The sequence below is a fragment of the Chamaea fasciata genome, unplaced genomic scaffold (assembly GCF_029207755.1).
Source record: "Chamaea fasciata isolate MVZ Bird 193981 ecotype frontalis unplaced genomic scaffold, bChaFas1.0.hap1 SCAF_6, whole genome shotgun sequence".
Taxonomy (NCBI): domain Eukaryota; kingdom Metazoa; phylum Chordata; class Aves; order Passeriformes; family Sylviidae; genus Chamaea; species Chamaea fasciata.
In genome coordinates, this window is record NW_027094091.1 from 37,274,435 (window position 1) to 37,292,406 (window position 17,972).

The following is a 17,972-nucleotide window of genomic DNA, read 5'->3' on the forward strand; positions in this document are numbered from 1 at the left end:
GGAAGTGGAAGGAAGTGAAGTGGGCCACATTCTGCATTGCTATGTTCTTAGTAGAGTCTCTTAAGCCTTGCCAAGAGCATATGAGATCTGCTGCATTTGCTGACTTTGGTTATTTAAACTGTTGGCAGAATAATGCTTATAGAGCCCTGGAATAAATAAAATATACAAGGTGCATAAAGAAAATGAAAGAGATGTACAACTTGGTGAGGCCAGGCAGAGTTCAGATGTACATGGAAGTGTGGGAGGGATTCTCTGTGCATCTTCATTGTTCCTCCTTTCTCAACAGAGGGAACTCTTAAGCATTGATGTATTACTGCAACAGCAAACCAGCAGCTTGCTGAAGGTTTGCAAGGAATTAAGCAAGGGACTCTTAAAGCCATACAAATGTTTCTGGAATAAGAGCTTTGTATACAAAACTACATTGAATGCTAATTGTACAGTCTCCAAATAAATACAAACACCGAGTAAATCTAGATAATCTATATAAACAGAGTTTTTATTTCTAAGAATAAAATTCTTCAAAGCATTTATACCTAATCAAACATAAGATGGGCTTTGAAAAATCTCTACTATTGATAGTGTTGAATTTGCTTTATGATCTGAGTAGCCTACAACTCAGTAGGACATTTTCACGACAGTACTTGCCTTGATGAAAACCAGCAAGCTTCTCCACTAAATATAGAGCTTTGCTTTTGCTGCAGTCATTAAAATACCACATGGAAAGAAAACTCAGATTTCTCAGTCCATATAAGAGTGCATAACCAAATTACAACCTTTTAATGAGAAGTTAAGCATCCAGGTTGCCTGAGTGCTTTTGTTGCTTCACTATATTTTGCAAAAAGCTGATTTCATACAGCAGAGATGCTGGAATTACAGGAGCTGTGGCATCAAAAGGGGATTTTCCAGAGGTCTGGCATTCCTAAGGTACTTTTAAGTAACCTCTCCAATAATTATCCACCAACAGTCTTCGTTCTTTTTAGGTTAATGGATTAGCATCTCTGAGTGTTCATTGACATCAGGAGAGTGCACATCAAACCATTCAAAGACATGGTTAAGTCAATGGGTCCATTCAAATATTTAAAGTGAAGCTCTAGGATGTCATGTGCTTGCTAGCTTTGCAATATTGAGACATGAAGTTGTTTAAAAAGAATAAAGAGAGACATGAAGTAGATAAAGAGAAACTGAGGAGAAATTTACAGTAAAAAAAATCTAAAACATTTAGACACTAATAAAGGCAACATGAAAACTCTTTCATTGTACAGCTGCTGAATAGAAAGGCATGTGCTTCATTCCCTAAATGAAAAGTCTGGATGTAACATTAATTTTCAATTGCACATCTAAAATATGTAATCACCTTATTGCTTACTGCTCTTTTGCTGCAGTGTCTTGTTACACTATGGAACCCTGAAACTAAGACAATTTTATCTTTATGATGCTTCTTTCCTTTGTTACCCCCCTACAGTGTTGTGTGTGTCCAGACCAAAATAATTTTAGAAGACACTTAGAAGAAAAAAACTGATAATGACTAAGTTTTGATCAGGTCCTGCCATTAATGGTAGAATAAGCTACATCCCTTGATTTTTCCTTTTTTTTTTTTTTTTAATCATTTGTCACCTTGCAAAACAGATTGGCAAATGTTTGCCTGTAAGAACTGACCAATGCCTGCAAAACATACAATTATCTTATGGGGCTCCTTTGTTTTATTTTTTAAAGACAGGAGTGCTAGAAAAAGTCTCTGGGTTGCCAGACTGACAGCCCTTCCTGTTCACTGCCCCGGGTCATACACTCAGGGGATAATGCAGATACAGAAGTTAAGTCCCCTCATTCATCATAGTCTGTCATAATCTATGAATCTGTACTTGTAAATTATATACAGTTCCTCTTGAATCTTCATAGATTCCCAGCCCTTATTTTATCCTGTATCAAGAAACTGAGACAATCACCTTGAGAGAGATGATTCTCCCCCTCTCCTCTACCCTTGTGAGACCCCACCTGAAGTACTGCATCCAGGTTTGGGGTCCTCAGCAAAAGAAATATGTGGACAGGGTGAAGCAAGGCCAGTGTAGGGCAACAAAGATGCTTAGAGTTACCTTGGCTGGAAATAAGGTTTCTCCATATAGTAAAGAGGAGATGTACTCTTCGTATCATGTAAATACAATGCAGAAGGCCAAATACTTTTTTTTTCAGGCTGTAGTCAGCACTCTCAGCCTGTCTTATCATTCTAAAATACTGCTACTCAAAAAATTATGAAGGAGATCATGAAGACAATTTCCCAGCATCCCATATAGCAATTTTTAAGATCAGACATATTTTTTCACATTGTCTTCCCCAAGACAATTATTATATTTGTGTTTCTGGAGTATTAGAGTTTCTTTAGGTTGGGAAGAGGATGGGGCTCTGCGGGCCATCTGATTCAACAGCCTTATGAAGCAGGGCCAGCTCAGTCAAGTTTGAACTTCTTAAAGGATGAGGATTCCATAGCCCATCAGGACAACCTATTGCAGGGCTTGACTGACCTCCTGCATAAAAGTTTTTTCATAAATATTCATAATTTCTGTTGTTGCAGTATATGTCCCTTGTCTCATGTCCTTTCATAGCACATCTCTCAGAAGCCCATGTCTATCTTCTCTATACCCTCCCATCAGGTGGCTGAAGGCAGCAAGTGTGACACCAGGTGACTGAGCACACATGGCCAGGGCTCAGCCTTGTTGGGAGGTTTCCTAAAGTTCCCAGGCAGCTGAAGGCCCCTGAAGAGACCAAATAAGCATATAACTGGGGCTGCTGCCCAGTTGGGAAGCCCCAATCCAGATGTGCAGAAGGAAGCTCTTCATCTTACAAACATCACCAGCAGGTCACCTATTCGACGTAGCCAGGGAAACAGAAAGCCATGAAGCTACAAAGGACTGAAATCCCCCACTCCAGGGGAATGAACAGAGCAGCTCTTCTGGAACCAAGCATTAATATTTTATCAACTGACAAATGAGTAGAAAAATAAGTCAGAATTTTTCTGCTAGTTGTAAAGGAGTGACATTTCTTTTCATCTGCACGTCTAGATCCTAATAATTAGACCTTTTCAGTAGGTGGTTCTCACTCATAAGCCTATGAACTGGCAGTGAGCTTCTCACCTGTTTGGCATAAGTTCCTTCATTTGCTTTCTTGTTTCACTAACACCTGTTAACTTTTACATTTGCCCACTCTTAAAAGACATTGCCTAGGAAAACTAGGAAAAGTAGCAAGTCGTTTTTGAATAATAAAAAAACTAGCCTTAATTTTGTTTGTAGTATCAGTCTTTATACTTCTTTTAGACAAGTGAGAACTAGAATGAAAATAATTTAATTTTCTTGGTCACTTACAAGCCAAGGAAGATAGCATTGGGATGTTAAAGCTATAGGAGCACAATTTATGCATTATGCAGTAAGCTGGCTTCTTGTGTTTCACTTATGAATTGAATAACTTCACAGTTAATAGGATTACACATTATTCCAAGAACAAGGACAGGCCAGTCTTACAGATGTGAGCAAACCAGGAAAAGGTACGCATCATTGCCCTCCTTTCTGTTCTTTTGTGCTGTCATCACGTTGTTCTGCACAAATGCAGCACTTACAACCATGACCCTGCGCCCATTTTCTTCGGTGGCAGTAGTATGGAAAGCAAACACATCTGTGACATGAAAAAAAAAAAAAAGGTCAGTCAGAACATGTCTCTGATTAATGCTCCTAGTCAGTCCTAGATGTGTCTTCTGTTTGGACTGATGCCTCATTTTAAACAGAGAAGTTTTAACTGCAGCTTTTGTCCACATTTCACATTAATTAGGAGTAAAACTATCATGCTGCAGCTCTGCTTTTTCTGGAGTACATTCCAGGGGACTTCTCTGGATAGAAATGCATAGAGAGTGTGCTAGAGCTGACTGTCATATCACTTAGAAGAAAAGGTTCTCATGTGTCTCAAGTCTTTCCTTGGAAGTTAATCTCACGATTGGTAAATCTGTTACATTTAATAATTGCAATTTACGCCATGTGGGTTGGGAAATTAAAAACCAGAATGATTTCATCTATGGACCACTGGAAAGCATTGTTGAGTGGTAAATGTTGCTCCAGATACAGTACAGCAGGACAGTTTCCTGTACACATGTTCTAGGTGCTGGAGGAGAGTTTGGGCATTCCTTTCCCTCCATCCTAAGAGGTAAGCCTGTCCGTGTCCCACAGCTTTGGGTGCTCTTTTTCCATTTCATGCGCCACAAATTTAAAAGTAAAAAAAAAAAAAGTATATGTAACACATTAATTATATTATATAGAGTTTTATTTTTTTTGTAAGTATTTTACAAATAGCTCATATGCTTTGGCGATTACATTCTTTCCATGACCGGAAATTAGGTCTTTGTTTATAGTGACCTTTTCATGGCAAAATTGCTCTGAGACTCAATCTGTTCCTACAAAGCGAGTCTCAGGATTCCTTCTTTGGAGTACTGTTACTCTCAGTCTCAAGGAGTCATTACAAGAATCTTTGTTTTAGTCTAGTCAATCCCATTTTATCTGACTTAGGTCAGCTTAAAAGATTACAGTTTTGGCTGCCTTCATCAAGTTTATCATGGGTCACAGCTAATGCTGCCTCCCATGGCCAAGATCCAGGATGACAGCACTGTACCCACTTCTCCAATACTCTGGATTTTCTTCCTGCTTTGCCAGATATCACTAGCAGTCCTATTTTGGTCTCAGTCTTCTCCCCGTTTAGTTGTGTAATTAAACCATAACTCATTACATCACTTATGTTTAGCAAAGCAGCTGGCTCCCAGATCCGTGTTCCGATATCCTCAGGCTGCTCTTGTGCCTATGGCAAAGCAGGAGGACAGGAGCTCTCAGCAAATCTTCCTTTGCATCAGCGTCTGGTTGTGAGCACATTTTCTACCCTCTCAGTTCTCTCTCTGCTTCTTCCTGCTTCCCTAACCTGACTCTAGCATTTCTGGTCATGGTCAGGTTTCGTCAGGTTTGCAGAGGGTCCTGGACATTCTGGTCCCAGCATGGCCACCCTGTAACTTTCTTGTGTCATTTGGGGCTAAGAAAACCTTCTTTGCTTTCTTCCATCTCTTTTTGTTTCCTGGTAAGATTGGAGAGGATGCACACCAAAGGAAATATTGCCTACTGCTTCCTAGTTGACCTGGGAACATTTGTCTAAACTTGTATCTTGAAACACCATTCTTCAGAGAGCTCTCTCCTTGTCTTCTCAAACATACTGAAGTACTTCCCTGGATGGTATATGAAAGCAGCAACCTGCATTTCCAAACATTCTGCTTTAAACCTACTGCCTGATTATTCCTCATATTAGCCATAAAACTGGAGTTAGTTCAAATAGAAATGAATCTACAGAGGTATTTAATGTTTTCTTAATATTCTACATTCCAGGAACATACATGAGAAAGGACATTCCCAGGAGTAAGAACAAGGAGTAGGTAAGAATCTTACACACAGTAGACATAAATTATTCATCTCTATTTCCTAAAATTTACTGCAGCTATTTATGGTTCCATTCTGGGCCAGAATGAGGGAGTCACTGTTACCTTCAGACAAGCAATCGACCCTTTGGCCATATTGTGGACCTGTCACATTTGCTATCACTACACAAAGGTAGTTTCTGCTTCCACGTGCTCTGTGTTCAAAACAGGTAAACATACAAAACAGGCAACGCCTTACTGCCACCACACCTTCCAAACCTCCGCCCACATCCCCGTGCTGTGTGCAATCAGTGGGGGCCATCAGCTACCTTGAGCTTCCTAATACACTGTTGGTCCCTTCCTTACAGGTTTTCTGTTCAGCCACTGGTGAGATGCTATTTCATTTCCTTCTGGAATGCAAATTGCTCTCCACAACAAACACCTTTTCTTGATTGCTACTGATTTTTCTGCTGTAAAAATATATGATAGACCCAAACACAGTAATAACAAGCCCCAGACAGTAATTAGAACACAAAGCTTAATCAGTTTATATTGTTATCTTTTGCCCTTCCCATTGTCTTAAACCAGCCAGTCTCTGTTCCTGCTTCTTTGCCAGGAAGTGTGATTTTGGCTTTTCTGTATGGCGCAATGCAGATCTGTCACACTGTACAGAAACATTTTATAGACTGAATATGTGTAATCATGAAGAATGTCAGTCTCCAAGGTTAATGGAGTAGTAGAAATGAGATGTAAATAGTTACTGAAGCGAATAGGCAGAACTGAAGGTTTTTTCTCAAACTGCTGACTCAGAGAGAGTGTACCTTCAAAAGCACAGACTCTACATGCTTTGCATAACTGGAAATAGATTTCTGAAGTCATGTTTATATAGCTCTATATGGCAAATGAGATTTGCATATTAATTTAAAGTTTAAAATTATTCTGTCTCTTCAAGAGAAATACTTCCACATTCAGTAATAATAAAAGCAGAGAAAAAACAAGGACAGGCTTGAAGCTGGGACAGACCTCTACATCATGCCACCAGTTTATCTAAAAAACCATAGGTTTTCATTTCTAGTAATGATTCATCCTGTAAAATGGAAGAATTAATTTGCTTTTTCCATAACACCTGCATGTATTTGTATGAAAGTTCATTGCTTTACAGAGAAGAGAGGCTGCATAACGGAACAACCTAAATCAAATATTACCAGTGAAAGACAGTAATGTTGCTTGCTTTCTTTTTTGAATACAGATGAAAATAAGGAAGGGATTTTTCATATGTTTCTTTTTATTTTAGTGTTTCCTTTATATATGGAACTGATCTAGAGAACTGGTCTTGTCAGCAGTTATTCTGTGTGTTAAGGCAAATGAGTTACCATGGGTCAAATGTATATTTAAAAAACATAAAGTTTTTTGTAAAGGAAATGTTCATTTGGGGAAAGTTCATTAGTTCATCAAATTAATTCATCAAATCCTGTATTTGGATTCCAGATAGATTCCTCTATCTAATAAATTCCACTAAGTTTCAGTTATTTATCTTAGAAACATGTGAGTAGATACAGTATAGTTGGATCCTCTGTGATTTTAACATGATTTGTGGCCTTTAGACTCTTGAGAGAAATTTTCCAAGGTGCTCATTTTGAGGCCAACACTGTGCCCTCAGTCAGTACTGAATGCCAATTGTGTTCACTGGAAGCATAATAAGGCCAATAGAAAGCACATTTGTAACCCCACCCCCCCCACCGCCTCTGTCCAGAAACTGAAATCTCTGCTTCAGAAAGGCCTCATTGTGGGTGATTAGTTGAGGGAAAATACTGAGAGAGAGTGTGCAAAAAGTACACAGGCAAAATTCTTACTGCCACATAAGGAATGGAAAAGTCCTAACTTCATTTGTATCGCAAAGGAACATTAACCATAATCATGTCACTAGCAAGTACTCTTCTTTACGAATCTGCTCTAAAAATAACAACACTGAAATTACTTATCAAGCATGAAATACCCTTTTTTAAGAATAGTCTTCAATGCTATGCTTTATCTTAGACAGCAGTAGCTTAGTAAAAGTGAATGGTCTGATATGTTTTGCTCTGTGTGCTGCTGTGTTTGGGAAAACAATGTGTATATCAAGAATTCTCGCATTAGATCCAAAAACCCTTCCTGGAATTGTTGTCTTACACCATGTTTTACAGTTCACCTAAGACCATGCACATGATAGAGTTGCAGCACCAAACTGGTAGTGACAGCTTAAAATGTGCTGCACCTCCATTCTTCCTGTTGATTTTGCAAATGGTTTTTAAAAAAAAAAGTTTTTAAAAAATCAGTTGAACTTTTGGCATAAAACTGTAGCTGCTACTGTAGCTAAACTGCTGCTAAGTGTCTAGGTGATAAAAGCCTTCTCCTATGCCTATCACTTTGAACAACACCATTGTCAGGAAAATGTATGCATCTTTTTTCCAGTAAGGATAAGTACTGTGATAACATTAGCATTTAGACAAGACACTGCGCTGATGATTGTGAAATGCATTAATGGATGTGTCACTATTTTAAAAGAGCATATCTAATGGATTGTTTATATACGCCGTCTCACTGTACTTATTTATTTATTTTATAGGATATTTTAAACATAAAATTGCACAGATCAAAGTAGAACTCTCCTGTGACCTGCTCACCTCAAGGACCTGCATTCGACAGAACCAGTTCCCTGTCAGTCGTGTACACTACTGAAGGAAAATGGACATACTGAACAGCCGCCACTTTTTGTACTTTCTGCCTACCACACGCCTTGTCATCTTTTTAGCAGCTTTGACCACTGCTGAGGATGTGAGTAACAGCACTTTCAACCGCACTGACACACACACGGGGGCCGCGCCTGCGGTGATCTCCCGCATCGACCACATCATAGTCAAGGAGGGCCACAGTGCCTTGATCGACTGCAATGTCCAAGGGAGTCCCAGTCCACGTTACAGATGGTACAACTCCAATGGCCGCCTGCTCCAAGAGGAGGAGAAGAGAGGTAGGATCTTAGTAATAGCACTGATGTAGCCTGTCCAGAGACACTTCTGATTTCAGCAAGTTGACAAATAACCTGAATTTAATGGTCTGGCTGTGGTATTTTCCTGTGTGAAAATAAATGAAAGCCTGGTGGCAGTTATAAATTTTTTATGCGCACCTTGGAAGAAAACAGTAACTTTTTATGTGTTATTTATAGCAACACATAGCAAGAAGCTGAAGCAATTAACAGAAGACATAGACAGGCCTCTTTTCATTGGATGACTTCCTGTTTCTCATTCTGTCCTCCTTTCTTCTTCTCTGGCACCACAAAAAGATTAAAAAGCTGTTTCTCAATTCAAAGGAGCATTCTCATGACATATGAGAATAGTTTATTGGAGTGAACTCAACACAGCTATCTCCCTGATATGCCTGCTGTCTCTATGTGCAGTGCCATGGTAGTGTGAGAAACAGGAGATGCCTTGAACAACCAAGTGCAAAACCTATATGGGACAGCAGTCAGAAGGACAGGCCAAATTTGAGCCTTCCTGGCTTTAGTTAAGACCTTTTGGTGGCATTTGCCAGAGACCATAATTACACATGAGCTTATTTTCCTTAAATGGAAGGTTTGGGTGATAATCCTAGTTATGCATCTAGGGAGTGTTTGAGGGGAGTGTGGGTATATGAAAGGTGTTTTTCTCATGTAATCCTTTCATAGTGACTGCTATGTTCACTGCATGATGAAATAAACTCTTAGTTGTAAGACAGCATGCCTAACTAATGGCTGACCTGACAGAGAACTCTGCTGTGACGGGTGTAATGATTGACCCAGCTTGATGTGAAAGAGCAGTGTGTATCTGTAAGAGCTTACTGCATAACTGGTTATGTTTTACAGTACAGCTTGTTATCATTTTCTGAGTAAAGCTAGAGAAAGGAACTACTTGAGCTACTAAGCAGACTTTCAAACATGATTTGTGTGGTTGTGGCCACATACAGCAATTAGTGTGCTGGAGTGTTTTGCTAAGGTTCACTAATAGAAAATTTCCCCTTTAGTTAGGCATTTAAATTTAGGTCTTTGTGTAGTTAGCTGAGAGAGGTAGCTAAAACAAACATTTAAGGAAGTGAGCAAAAACTTTGACCAAATCAGTAAAAACTGCAGATGTGGTATTAAGAGAACATCACTTTAATTTAGAATTTCAACAGTGCAATACTTCCTTTAAGAGACTGTCTTTCTGTAAGAAATGTTTCCTAGCTTGAGACCTTTCTATGTGGTGTTAAGTATGGTACTGAATTGTTATCAAAACCCAGCAATGATACCTTTTCTAATCATTGTTCTCTTATGTGGGTCAATATGTCTGTCAGGATCCACTGGCATAGACCCAGTCACCAAGTCACAGTTGAATGGCATTATGTCATTTAGAACAGCTGGAGCCAGGATACATCACAAGGCATCTTGTTATTTCGCAATTAATAGAAACCTACTTTGCAAAAAGGACCAGCTTTCCAATTCAAAGGAATACTGAGCAGGAAATACTCTGCATTTTTTGTTATGCTGGAGGTGGAGGAAAAAGTGTCATCTGTTACAGATGCTAACATTTCCTCTTTAAAGAAGTTTTCCTCTGAAATTTCCTAACTTTAGCAGGTTGGGGTGATTTTTTCTTTTATGTGAAGATCTGATTTATACTGAGGTTTTATTTATTCTGCATTTTTTAATTGTGGGCAAAATGATTCAGCTGTTTTCAAGAATTATGCTAGAGTAAAAAATACTGTTTCTGTTAAGTTAAAACTTCTAAGTAAGAGGATAAAAAGATGTAATTAAGAGCTGCCTGTACACATGAACTAAGGCAGAGATCTTGTGGGAATACTTTCTACATAGGCTTCTACTGGATATAATGTAAAAAAAACTATTTGGGTAAGCCATGTTTAATTTAAAAAACTTTGAACATGGTAAAAGCCCATAACTACTCTGAATTAAAGGGGTTTTTGACTAATGAGTTTCAGAATTGCCCACAGTTCCTTCCTTGAAAGAAATAAGGGGGGGAAAAATAGGACAATCTTCCCAACAATGAAAGAACTTCTGTGAAAAAGTATAAAATAGATGTAGAAGCGGAGTATGCACCAACCTGTGGCCGGACTGCAATCCTACCTTGTGATTTACATGATTGCACAGGGATTTTGTGCAGGTTTAGTTCTCTAATCACTGGTTCTGTGTCTTTTTCAGCTGCCTTAATAGACTTAAATAGCAGTTGGTTAGGTTAGGTTTAAGGAAAAAAAGACTGATGGTAAAGCCAGGTGAACACCTGACATTCCCTTTTATGGAAGGTTATTGAAATTCCTTTACTACCTTCAGGAGATATCTGTCAGGAATGGCTTGAGATTGTGTTACAGAGATTGAAAACAGTTGAGTCTTCATCTGAGCAGCAGTATGTACTAGCTGATCTTGTTGGCTTAGATCAGCCTTTGTTATTGCTTCAAAAGGCAATCTTCTGTATGACATCTCCCTGTATGAAGTGTTCAGAAGGCACAGAGGCATTCCACTTTCTGGCTGTTCCTCACCATATGAACACTTCCAAGACTGGGTTTACACAAAGGAAATAACTGGCACCAGGCTTTCCTGTTGGAGTTGACTTACGTTTTTTATAGCAAAGTTGCAATTTAAGAAGTTATATCACACCAATTGAAGAAAAACTATACATCCTCAGCTCTTAAATCATGTAGTTAAATTTGAATAAAAATGAAGCTCACTTGAGGAACTAAAAATCTTAATTCATTACCAATATATAGTGGCAAATACAGTAAATAGGCGATTCTTGAATCACTTTAGCAGTGACAGGAGTGAGGGCTTTTAAACATGTTGTTTCAAATGCAGTTTCATACCTAAATTTTTCTGCCGTGCCAGGTTCTAAGAAAATGAAGCATTCATGTATTTGAAATGTATATGTCCATGCAGAGGACAAAGTTATCAATTATATTATATTGATAGAAAATACTTTTAAAGGTAAAAGAAGTTCTTTTGTGGTGTGTAGAGGTTCTTACCAACAAACAAGGTAAAACCAAAACCCTGTCATGGCTCTTCCCCTTCCCATCTATTTTAGTCCTCCTATCCTACTTCTTTCTCTTTAAAATCATACTTCAAAATCAGTTTCTCTACACCTCAGAGGGCAGGCAATGTAGTATATTATGTCTGAAATGTTAGGTTTTTTAAGGTTTACATTAACAGAGTTATATGAGATACTGTAACATAGCACCTAAAATAACCCATCTGTAAGCAAATGCATTGTCAGGGAACAAAGCAAGGAGGGTTTAGTAGGTTTTTCTGCCTCACCATGCCATTGATCCTGTTCTTTGAGGAAGTGTGATCTGTGTTTGGGAGGCTCTCTGGAGTAGTCCTGTCTTTGTAACTTAACTGACCACAAGATTGAGATAGATGTGATGCATATTAGAATTTTTTATGAGACACTTTTAGGGGATGCTCTAGCTATCCAGAGTTGATGTCAGGGATTTGATAGTAACACAGCTAGGATCTCAGGCCTTTATGATGGTAAATTATATCCATTATTTCCCTCTTCCAAAACCTGAAGCCAGTTTGATAAAGCTGATGTTTAAGACTATGTTGATCATGGGACAAAATACTTCTAAGTTACTCTGTTTCCTCTCCAACAGGAAAATGGTGGTTTCTTGACAATGGGCTACTAAACATTACCCGCGTGTCATTTGAAGACAGAGGTAAATACACGTGTGTGGCATCTAATACATATGGCAGTGTTAACAATACCGTGACACTGAGGGTTGTTTTCACCTCTGGAGATATGGGAATCTATTACATGATTGTCTGCCTTGTGGCTTTTACCATTGTTATGATACTGAACATTACTCGGTTATGTATGATGAGCAGTCATCTGAAGAAAACTGAGAAAGCAATCAATGAATTCTTCAGAACAGAAGGGGCAGAGAAACTTCAGAAGGCCTTTGAGATTGCAAAGCGAATCCCAATTATCACATCAGCCAAAACGCTCGAGCTTGCCAAAGTAACCCAGTTCAAGACCATGGAATTTGCTCGCTATATTGAAGAGCTTGCTCGGAGCGTACCTTTGCCACCTCTCATCATGAACTGCAGGACTATAATGGAAGAAATTATGGAGGTTGTTGGTTTGGAGGAGCAAGGACAGAATTTTGTACGGCAGGCGGCAGAAGGCCAGGAAACCACAGAAACAGATGAGCTTTATATGATCCCAAATGCTTTGACGCGCAGCGAATCTCCCACAGCTGACTCGGACGCATCGTCACTGCATGAGCCACCTCAACAAATTGCAATAAAAGTGTCAGTTCACCCATTGTCCAAAAAGGACTGCATGGATGGTCAGTCACAGGAAAGCATGCAGTTGGACACCAAGGAAGAAGACACTCCTCAAACACCAGCACTTCCTGTGGAGCCCCCTCCTGAGCCTTCTGCTGAACTCAGTTCTGATGACACAGCATTGGCAAATGACAAAAATACATGCGTTATATATGAAAGCCATGTATGATAGTTACTCCTGAATCTATGCATTGCAGGAAAATCAGGTGGAGCTCTTTTAAAAATACATATTGTACTTGCCGCTAAGCCTTACCTGGAGACTATCATAGCAAAAGCATGTAAGTGGATTATTTGGCACTTTCTTCTCAGTTTGAGTTTGGTTTACCATGATGTATGGCAGAGTAATTGCTATTACATTAATATTAATTGCTCTTTTTGATTAGGAGTATTTCCAAGAAACATTTACCTCAGCATTTTCTAGGTTGGAGTCACCTGTAGTGGCCTCCTGGAAGTCACTGGTAGTCTTTGATGTAGGACACTTGAACTTACTTAACATAAAACTGGTTTCCATTTTCCTCCTTCACTCTCGTTATTTCCATCTATTGCATTTTTGCAAATATTAACTTGTGAATTTGAAATATTGCCCAAGAGGCAGCACTCCAGTAGCCAAATAAAATCCTAATAGATCCCATTTACAAAGCCTGTTTGCTCAGCTGCATTGTGATTTAGAGGGCTATTAAAGAAAGTTAGAATGTTTCCATTTCATTTGAGACCACGCTGCTTAGCCACATGGGAGATAGTTTTCCCTTTTTTATGGAATGAAGATGCCAACAATCGTTTGTTTTCCATGAAGAAACAAGTTTGAGATGTATATTACAGATGGGAAAGCCCATAAATATCTTACAGGAAGTTGCAGTCCAACAGCTCTGCAGGGTTTTTTTGCATACATTTGAGCATTTTCTATGTTGCCAGAAGTTTATATGGAAAGCAGCTGCAAATATGCAAGATGTCTTGTTTTGAAGTAATTTGGAAGCAGTAACTATGTACCACCTTACCAGAAGATATGCAGGTTCCATAACAGTCCTGCAAATGCCAGTAATCAGTTGATGACAAGGCTGAAATGGCAAAATACCCTTTTATTTGGCTTCTTCATTTTGAGCAAATTCATATATTCTGAATATCAAGCCTAAATTCATATTTAAGCGTCAGTTTGAGAGTGTTGTATACAAACTAAAAAAAAAATATATATATATATATAATCAAGTGTCCTATAAAATTACAAAGACAGTCACACAAACTGCTAAATGTGATATAATTGCATTGAGATTTTGGGAACCTCCTATATGTAGGATGTTCACTGCTCAAGTACGTGTGACTCTACCCCAGTAAAGCTTTAATGATCACAGCAATTGTGGCATTAAAAAGGATCAACATTTCTGCCAGGAAATGCCAGGAGTGGAAGGGAAGTGATAATTTGTCTTGCAGACAGACAATAAAAAGTACCTTCTCTGCAGTGAGTCTGGAAAGAAAGCACTTGCAAGGAGTTTGTGTAGGGTTTATAGCATATTACTTAATTATCTGACACATTTAGTTTGGAACTAATGAACAATATATGACCTTACAGTGTTCAAGAAGGATTGTAGTATAGATACTTAAAATAAATCTGGAATCAAGTATATTGTAGAAAAAGAAGTCCCTTAGGTCTGTGGGGAGATGATGCATGGATGGTCTCTGGACATTTTAATGAAGCAGCCACATCTCCATAAGGTGTCTCTTGGAGGCAATCAGTTATATTAACTGCACGGGTAATCAAGACCAAACAAAGTCAATGTTGCAGGTACACAAAAAACCCCTTAATAATGAACTGAGGTTTTATGTCAACTTCCTCAAGTTAAAGCGCAGAGCCTCACCAGCAGTGCAGTACAGGAATACCCCATGACTTACATAGATGATGCAGAGAAGGCTCTATATTTATCTTTCTGTGGTTAGTAAAAAAAAAAAAATTACATGTTTAATAATGGTCTTCAGATTTTACAACCAACTTGTGAGAAATGGCAGCATTCAGGTGTCTCATATTTTTTTGTGCTCACCACAGTGGCAGGTTTCTATACAAACTGCATTTGCACATGCCCAAATGGAAACATGCAAGGGCAAAGTCCATTTTAGGAATGTGACTGGAAATATTTGCGTTCCAGCGAAGCAATATAAATGTAAAACAGAAGTAAGTTCAAGAGAATACCATAAAGAACCTCACTTCTGACCAGTGTGATTGACAACAGTATGATGCAAATTGGTAACTTTTGTCTGAATCCAAAGCATTTTTCTGTTTAGTGTTCACATCATTTTTTCAAGTTACTTGATTTTCTTCTGATACGAAAAAGGACAAGGGCAGAAACAAAAGCAGGAACTTGCACTAAACTCCTTTAATTCACCTTAACCTCCTGAGAAGAGGTACATTGATGTTTCTGCCTGTCCAGCATTTACGAACTATACCCATGCATTCTAAAGTTACCCTCCTGGTGCCCCACTAAGATTGCACAGATAAGCAAGGATGTTCTCCTTGAAAGCATAAAAATAACATTTAAATTACACTTTAAATTTTTTTGAAGTCATAAAAATATTTATTACAGTATTTTAATTTTAATCTTTTTAAACTATGAAGTTTTTACAATAGAGATCAGACCTCTTCATGTATTTCTATGGTGTTCTGACCCTGACTGCTTCTCTCAGGCTGTCCTCCAGCCTCTTTATTATTTATTTATTGAGAAACATTTGAGAGCAAACAATCCCCATAGATTTCTTCACTATCGCCGTGTAAACTTCCTTGAAGATACAAATGATGTTTTTCCCTAGAGGTTGCCCACAAAGGGCACGTTTGAAGTACACACAAATGCACATTACAAACCACATATAAGGAACAGGTATTTGGATTAGATACATGCAAAACATGGAGTGCTGGATTCCTGCTGTTGCGAGGTCAAAGGGAACCCTGAATTTTCTAGAGCTGGAGTCATTCCGAGCGGAGAGTTCACAAGTAGATCTGCTCTGACCAGTCTGGACATTTAGCTTTGTGTTATTATCAGAATAAAAACTAAACAGCAATGTAGATGAAGAAAATACAGATTTTATACAGAACCAATGGTTCTGGTTTATGTGGTTTTTTGGTGGTTTTGTGTCTGCTGCTCAGTGTCTTATGCATCCATTATATGACACTTCTAAACCTAAAGCTTTTCATATGCTTTCGGGAACTTCCTTTGTGGAAGACAGATGGGAAGCAAGACCCAAACCTGTCTTTCCTGTTCCAAACTTTCTGGCTGTGCTATTATAAAGTATGCAATTGTGTCTTGCAGTATTTCTTAGCAAGTGGCTACTTTATGGTCCAAAACCACAATTAACAAATATAAAATTAATAATGGCTCTAAGAAGACATTAATGTTTGCATTGTTATATATCTTCATGCACCTTAAGCACTTCAGGGGCATTAATCTGTTCCTGTCATTGGACTATGCACACTTTTCGTTACATTTTTTTTATTTATTGTACCACCAAACACTAATGGCTCTTAAAACACTCGGAATCTGGAAAATCTAGTTCAACTGAAATTGGATTCTAAAAGCAAAGGAACACCAAGCCAGGCTTATAAGGAAAAGAGATTTCCACAATATATTTACACCATTTTCAAACATTTTTGCCAAACTTCATGAAAGATGACTAGATTTCTGCAGCTGAAGAAATCAGTGTTGGATTTGAATTTTACACTTATTCTTTTTTTGGTAAATGTAAGACCATACTAATCAGACCACTTAAACGTAGTATTCACTATTTTCTCAACATTTTCTTTTTGAGCAGCATTTGTTTACTGCTGATCCTTTTTTTGTTCTCTGATTTGAGCATGTTTGTGATGAAACCTACCCTTCAGGGGTTTTTTGTCTGTCATATAAAAAAATTTAAAAGAATCCATAGACCAGCATTTTTGTGCAGGTTTGTTGGTACTTGGTAAGGCACAGAAGTACACTCCTGTGCTTAAAAAATTACTGTATAATCCTAAGACTTGTGAAATGGCAAATACGAGCAGATGTTGATTTTTTTAAATCAGTGCCTGTTTTCTTCTAATGTAGATACTATGTCAGTTCCTTGATTTGCAGTTACCTTTTGACAAAAGTACTGTAACATATAACCAGGGCTTTCTGACTTTCAGTTTGGTCAGATTAACTAATTCTAGAAAGTGTTAACAGTGTCAGTTTTTCAAAGTTCTCATGGGATATCTTGGCAGCATGCTATTTTAAGAGTTGGCCTCTTAAGTATGCCATATTTAGTGGGACAACTGAAAGCTTCTTAGATGCAAAGGAAATGCTTGCACTAAAGTATCGTAAGTTATATTTCATTTATAATGAAATCCTTTTTGATTTTACAAGAAATGTAAGACAAATATGAATGTGTTCTTTTGAGAAGCAGTTGCTGTATTTTGATTTAAATAACTGTTATGATTTTATAGCTCACGGCTGTAAACCACAAAGAGAAAAGTTCATGCTGAAGTGGCAAAATGAAATGTGATGTAGCTTGTACATTGATCATTGTTTCAATAAAGAATTTGCACAGAGTATGCTGAGTTTGTATACATTCAACAAGATATTTACAGGTCTTGCCATAACACCACTTTTCCGCAGAAATGGATACTTGATAGCCTACATCCTGCACTAATTTTTGGAATAACCAGCTCAAACCTTTTCTATGTCCATTATTTTCTCTCCCTGACTTACCTTCCTATACTTTCTTCTGTCTCCAGCAGCTCTGCTGTGCCACCTCTCAAATAAGAACAGAATGAAGTTAGTTGTCAGTGCAAGTGTTTCTGCACCCCAGGCACCTCTGTTCCAAACTGACCTTTTATAAGTCCCTGAATGGATTTTTTTCCCCCAGCTGTACCAGGCTCTAATGCTGTGTACTATATTTAGCTCTCTGGCTCCCAGGCCCAAACTGAGTCATTTTACTCTTCCAGCAAAGGCTGACTTGTGAGTCTACGGTATCACGTGTAAGTCTTTAAATTGGGCAAAAACAGTATTGTAAACTGAAGCTAAGTTACCAATTTCTTAGTCAAAATCAGAATGTATGGCAGCAAATGATAAATGTGGCAGACTTAGGACACTCAAGTTATGTTATGAGAAGCTATTTCATACCAAAAGACAAGGCAAAAATGAGAAAAGAAAAGCCAGACTTGTATGGCATAAAGAATACATGTAAAACCTTGTTTATTATTGAGTAGAAATT

The 17,972-nt window shown here is 38.2% G+C and overlaps 1 protein-coding gene across 3 annotated transcripts in view; it reads left to right on the forward strand.

Annotated features, from left to right (window-relative positions):
- MFAP3L (microfibril associated protein 3 like) overlaps positions 1-17,308 on the forward strand; it is a 36,425-nt gene extending 19,117 nt beyond the window's left edge. For 2 of the 3 annotated variants that reach the window (XM_066185983.1, XM_066185985.1), the window contains 3 exons: positions 5,400-5,446; positions 8,034-8,435; positions 12,074-17,308. In XM_066185983.1, coding sequence (XP_066042080.1) covers positions 8,153-8,435; positions 12,074-12,936 — 1,146 coding nt within the window. In that variant the 5' untranslated portion in view covers positions 5,400-5,446; positions 8,034-8,152 and the 3' untranslated portion in view covers positions 12,937-17,308. The remainder of the gene's footprint in view (positions 1-5,399; positions 5,447-8,033; positions 8,436-12,073) is intronic. The other variant, XM_066185986.1, reaches the window with a different exon arrangement.
- The last annotated feature ends 664 nt before the right edge of the window (positions 17,309-17,972 follow it).